This window comes from Nicotiana attenuata, unplaced genomic scaffold, assembly GCF_001879085.1.
Source record: "Nicotiana attenuata strain UT unplaced genomic scaffold, NIATTr2, whole genome shotgun sequence".
NCBI lineage: Eukaryota > Viridiplantae > Streptophyta > Magnoliopsida > Solanales > Solanaceae > Nicotiana > Nicotiana attenuata.
In genome coordinates, this window is record NW_017671775.1 from 13499 (window position 1) to 19208 (window position 5710).

Genomic DNA, 5710 nt, shown 5'->3' on the forward strand with positions numbered 1-5710 from the left:
GGAAGATTTTCAAAAAATGGCCGAAACAGTGCTCACGCGCCGGCGCGTGGGGGCGCGTGGGTCAGATTTGCCGGAATATTGCCGGCGCGTGAGGGCGCGTGAGGTGGTGTTTTCCGGTGGGGTTTACTGGGGTTTGGTCGCCGGAGCCTTGGGAACCCTGTGGTGGTGTTGGTTTTTGCACAACACTGATAATTAGTGACTTTGACGCAATTAGTCACTTAGGTCACCGGAAAATTGCACGGTGACTGAGTTGTTTCTTCCCGGATATCGTTGGAATGACGCACAACGATAAATTTCTCACGGTTGCTCTGATACCATGTGAGAAAGCACGGGAGAAAATATATTATTAATGTATATTCATATGTTACAATGAGCCCTATATATATACACACATAACATGTCCTACTCCTAATATATATTGGATTAGGGTTATTTATTTACTCCTATTTACATGACTATTCTAACAGGTACAACATGGAGAGAGCATCTCAAAGCAGACTGAAGCCTGAAAAAATGTAAATTTGGCTTGGGAGTAATTTCTACTCTTGAAACTAAGTACATTTAGTAGTAATTATGATAAGAGTCCTCCTTTTTCATTGAAGTAGATAGAGAATTTAAGCAAATAAAAGTTAAACTAGAAGGCAACTAAACCAAGATAAAACAGTTGCAGAATAATTTTCTGGCAGAGAACCTATCTAACCAATAAACAAAATGAGCTTTAATAACGTTGAAGCATGTGATTGAAACAATGTTTCGAATAATACCTAATGATATAATGGCACATGAGATCAGTGTACCAATGGCTCCGAACAGCATTATAGTAATGAAGTTTACAAAAAATTGCTTCTTTTTTACCTGAAACCTGTAAGAGAGAAGAGTTACATTACGTAATGATCAAATTTTTTGGATCAATTCTCGCACCATATAGGCACATCAAAGATCAATAACAGAGATCTTGTCTCAGCTATGGGCTTTTGCCCCTTATCTTTACTTATTTTTAAAAATGACATAGAATAAATCTTTTCATGTCACGATCAAAGACTATCAGCACTGGACAGGGTAGTCCTTGCACCAAAATAATGGAAACTTCTTAGGTACAGAACTCCTGGCTTCATTAAGTATAATCAAACGAGACCATAGCTTAGTGGATAAAGACCTGAGGATATGCATACTAGATAGAAAATCAACAAGCTCCTATATGATTTCCAGGAACTGCTTCAATGAATGTTTCAAACTGCAAATGTTCTTGATTCCATTATTTCACCATCTCACCCAATGAAGCAGTGTTCAACTTCCTCACCATTCAAGTAATGCTTAAGGTTCCATTATTGCTAATAATCTGCTCCATATTAGTATTGGAGCACACTGCATTGCCATTGTTTATATCTTTACTCTGATAACTTAGCTAGCCTAAATGCTATCCTTCCTTATTGTTTATAGACAGGGATAGCCTTTAGGATAGATATCTCATCAGATCATACACTGTTAATACTCCATAACAGTGAGACAGCACAAATATTTTTGATAGTACCCGAAGGCAAACTTAAATAAGTGAGAGAATATATGAAGTAGAAAGCTCTTGACAAACCACCTTCGGAACATCCAATAAAGCACCCCCCCCCCCCCAACCAAAAAAAAAACAGTAAAAGAGAAGATAATGAAATTTTTACCCTGCATTAAATATGATTGGAGGAAGTAGATATATGAAAAAGAGATCTTCACTGAAGACCAGAAGGTGTGAGCTCTTTCCCCCACTTATGAGCAAGATAACAACTCCTACACCCAAGCCCTGCAATTATCAAACATGAAAATAACTGTAAGCATTACAAGCAAATCAGAGAATGTAAGAAAAATAAATGACAAACTGACAATTTGAATCACATTTCTGAGCCCCATTCAAAGAATTGAAACAAAAGAACTGAAAGAAAAAAGGCTTGAAGGGAAGATAACAAAAGACAGAAAAAAGAAAAAACACATTCAAAGGCGACACGGATACTTCAACTTTTAATATTTTCTCACCATCAGCATTATGTGTCTTCCCATGGAAACCCCTACGTAAAACAAAAGGAGTTACACTCACAATTATGAGGGCGGTAATGGACTCATTTATCCAGCGGTTCTCCTCCAGCAGATGACCAATGACAATGCAAGCGCAAAGGAGTGCCACAAAGAGGTTGATGGATACAACAGAACCATGATCTGAAGTACCCAAAGAGCCCAGTTTTGGAAACATAGAAGCCAACTCAGACGCCATCTTTGTGCCACTTTCTATTAGTTACTACAACCACTCCAATTCACCAAATTTGATTCAACATAGCCAGGTTTCATCAAAATTTGCTCCCGTCATGTATCTACTCTGTACTAGATAAAAACAAAAACTTCTGCATATTACTATATGCAATGAAATAGAATGTCCCGCATAAATCAAATCTTATTTAGTCAAGCAAAACATTATAACTTTGAACAAAGGGAGCAAAAGAGAATAATTCTCAATAACCAGACAAATATAATTTTAACATTCTCCATTTCTAACTAAATCTCACCCATGCAATCCAAAGGCTTCCACAAAAAATCAATTAAATCAATCAATCAGTTATGTCTCAGTCCCGAACTAGTTAGGGTCCTCTTTTACTTAATATAGGCCAATTATTTCAATATTAAATAATTTCTTAAGAAAATAGAGATGTTTCCAACTCTCATGCTTATACCTACACATATTCTAACAGGACTCCTGGGAAACATCAAACTTAATGTGTATGGAATAACACCAACTAAGCCATGATTCGAATGAGTTGATCTTAAGACCAAAAAACTTTCATAAAAAGTAAACAGCTTCCATTAGTAACAGTTTAAATGGAAAAACAAAATCTTCGTGTTTCAGAAAATTATCTGCAGCTTTTCTTCAAACAGAAAACAAGACCATTTCTATGATATTAAGATTCTTACCAATGCAAAGATAAAAGCTTCCAGTGCCTTTCACCTATAATTACAAAGAAAAAAATATGAAAAAGCTTCTGTTAAAGACAAATTTAACGAAGAGAAAAGTCCAGTTTCTGACAGGTCAGCGCAGTTCAATCTAAAGAATTTCCAATGAAACGCAAAAACAAAAAGAGATAACCTTTTCATGTTTTCATAATTTTCTACTGTGTGTATCATTTTTTTCTCTTTATTTTTGGATTTTCTATGTCAAATTAGCAAGTAATGATCACCTCTACTCCAATTTTAGATTCTCACCGAGAATCTTTCATTTATGGAAAATCCTGTGTAATTCTCTTTTAAGTTTAGTTTTATCAAAAATTTCTCCGCAACAATGATAAGCAAAAAGAACAAAAAAAAAACCTATATATCACGAGAGGAAAACAAACAAAGATAAAACTATATGAAAATGTTCATGTTCCTAAAAATTCACCGCAGCTTGTTTCCATTTGTTTTGTCAAACACGAAAAAGCTGTATAATTTTCCACGAAATTACAAGGCTTCAGAACGATTTTCAGATAAAAGGCAATAAGAATAATGAAAAAAAAATGCAATATTCAGGGTTTTGGAAGTTAATATACTCACGAATGCAATTGCATGCAGAAAGGCCAGAAACAGAGCAGACAAAAGCTTAGAATCCTGAAAACTTTCTGAAGCCAGAAAATTCTCCAAGATAAAACCGCGAAATAAAGTCTGAATGTCTCTGCTTTGAATTTTCGTTGCGAAAGAAAAATGGAGAAAAAAACAGAGCAAACAGAGAGGGAGAGAGAGAGAGAGAGAGAGAGAGAGAAGGGGGTTACAGGAGAAGCGTGAAATTTCTAGAAAGAAAAATAGAAAAATCCGGGAATAACGTGACTTTCTCTTTCTCTTTTTCTTTCTATACATACGGCGCATATAATATTAGGTTTTTCTTTTGTAATCAAATGCGTGGAACTTTTAGGTTGAATTTCTGTTTTGAAAGAAGAATTGGGATTCGGCCGGGGTCGTCCTGGGCGGAGCATTCGCAAAACGTCTATGGGCTTATGTGTGGGGCTTAGTTCCGTGAGACTTACGCCTCGGGCGTCGGGGCTTACGTCCCGGACACGCCCGACGTCCAGCGTATTGGGTTCGCCTAATAGAACTTTATGCAATTGTGTGTAACTAACTTTGTAAATCCTCAAATTTTCTTAATAAATTGTTGACTATTCAAAATTACTTTTTCTTAATCATAAATCATTAAGTTGAGAGTATTTTATATCATAATTAGAATAAAAATTATTGCACATTATCCACTAAGACTACTATGATAGCAAAATTTTAAATAAATTTTTTATTTAAAAATTATTTATTTATTAAATTTTGTTATGTCATTATTATATAATAGTCCATAATTGTTTTATAATTATTTTCCTAAATATTTTTTTTCACATTTAGTATTAGCTAGTAACTATTTACAAATAATTAGTTATCATGGTATAGTATGGTAAATTGTGTGTCACTTTATTAACTTGTTGAAACTTAAATATAAATGATGCTAGAGAAGCATATTTAAATTGTGAATTATATTTTTATATAAATACTCTTTCAAATAGAAAGCATATTAAATAAAAGGAGTATTGTTATATAAAAAAAAATTAAATTATAATATCGAACTTCTTTCAATGTTCATTACTCCTCAAGAGATACATTATAAGATTTCGTATCGAATACATTGCTTTTGATGTTTGAGTTGTAATGACGTTGCAGCTAATTTGCATATTATGATATATGGCATACTTTTCGTATTATACATAGTTGAATTATAATTTATAAATATTTTAAATATATTATTCGTTATAATTTTGTGATTTTAATATAAATTTATAATTATTTTTTATTTTATACTAACTTAAAATTCTTGAAATTAGTAATATTTAAAGATCCGCAGGACTTACGCCCCATGTCTCAGGGCTTACGCCTCGCCTCGTCTGAGATAAAATGTCTCGCCTCACGCTCCCGCCTTTTAGAACACTGGGTTAAATGGCCTTTTAGGCGGGCACTCGAGAAGATTTAATTCGAGAAAATAACACCATATAGCTGCGATAAAAAAATAGTGAAAAAAATATATAAAATTTATATTTTTTGTTATATACAAAGTTTCATGGATAAATATATTTTTAAAAAGAAAAAAAAGGAATTTCTTTTTATGGACAAGCGGGGCCTAAGTATTCACCTTTTACATATCATAACTAATTCTATATTTTAGTACAAAATAGTTTGTGAGACTAATTAATACTACTTTATTTCGGGATTGTTTTCTCTTATCTCACCAACGGAACAAATAATAAGAGGTGTCTCGTGTCATGTCAAAGTAAATGATTAAATCAATGGAAAAACTATTGAAGTGACGTGTTCTAACTTCTAGTTAACCAAATGTCGTGTCACTTTTGTCTAAAACACAACTACATCTTCTTTGAGTTATTATCAAGAAGATATAAGATATAGTTGCGAAAAATAAAGTGTTGATATATTCAAGTTCACAAACAAAGTACAGATCAAAATCAATTGTGTTTGAGCCCAATTATTTGTTTGTGTTGTTAAAAGCCAGATCAAAATTGATTATGGTCGAACCAAATTATTTGTTAGCTAGTGGCTTGGGGAGTATATTGAAAAAAACATAATTTTAAGGTATATCAATCTGTTTAACTCTTAATCAATTTCAAAATTATAATGAAGATTAAGCATCGATGCTTTTGATTCAAATTGAACTTCAGCA

The 5710-nt window shown here is 33.3% G+C and overlaps 1 protein-coding gene across 4 annotated transcripts; it reads right to left on the minus strand.

Moving 5' to 3' along the window:
- Nucleotides 1-535: 535 nt before the first annotated feature.
- LOC109210152 (sodium/hydrogen exchanger 1-like) lies at nt 536-3834 on the minus strand. 4 transcript variants are annotated; one of them, XM_019373524.1, is made up of 5 exons: nt 3562-3834; nt 2947-2980; nt 2081-2356; nt 1671-1789; nt 536-862 (listed from the first exon to the last, which is right to left on the minus strand). In XM_019373524.1, exons 3-5 carry the CDS (start codon nt 2252-2254, stop codon nt 646-648), a joined length of 510 nt encoding a protein of 169 aa, XP_019229069.1. In that variant the 5' UTR covers nt 2255-2356; nt 2947-2980; nt 3562-3834; the 3' UTR covers nt 536-645. The 4 variants fall into 4 exon arrangements, with proteins under 4 accessions (XP_019229069.1, XP_019229070.1, XP_019229071.1 ...); XM_019373525.1 differs by having other exon boundaries at nt 2081-2361; XM_019373526.1 differs by lacking the exon at nt 2947-2980 and having other exon boundaries at nt 3562-3818.
- Nucleotides 3835-5710: the final 1876 nt, after the last annotated feature.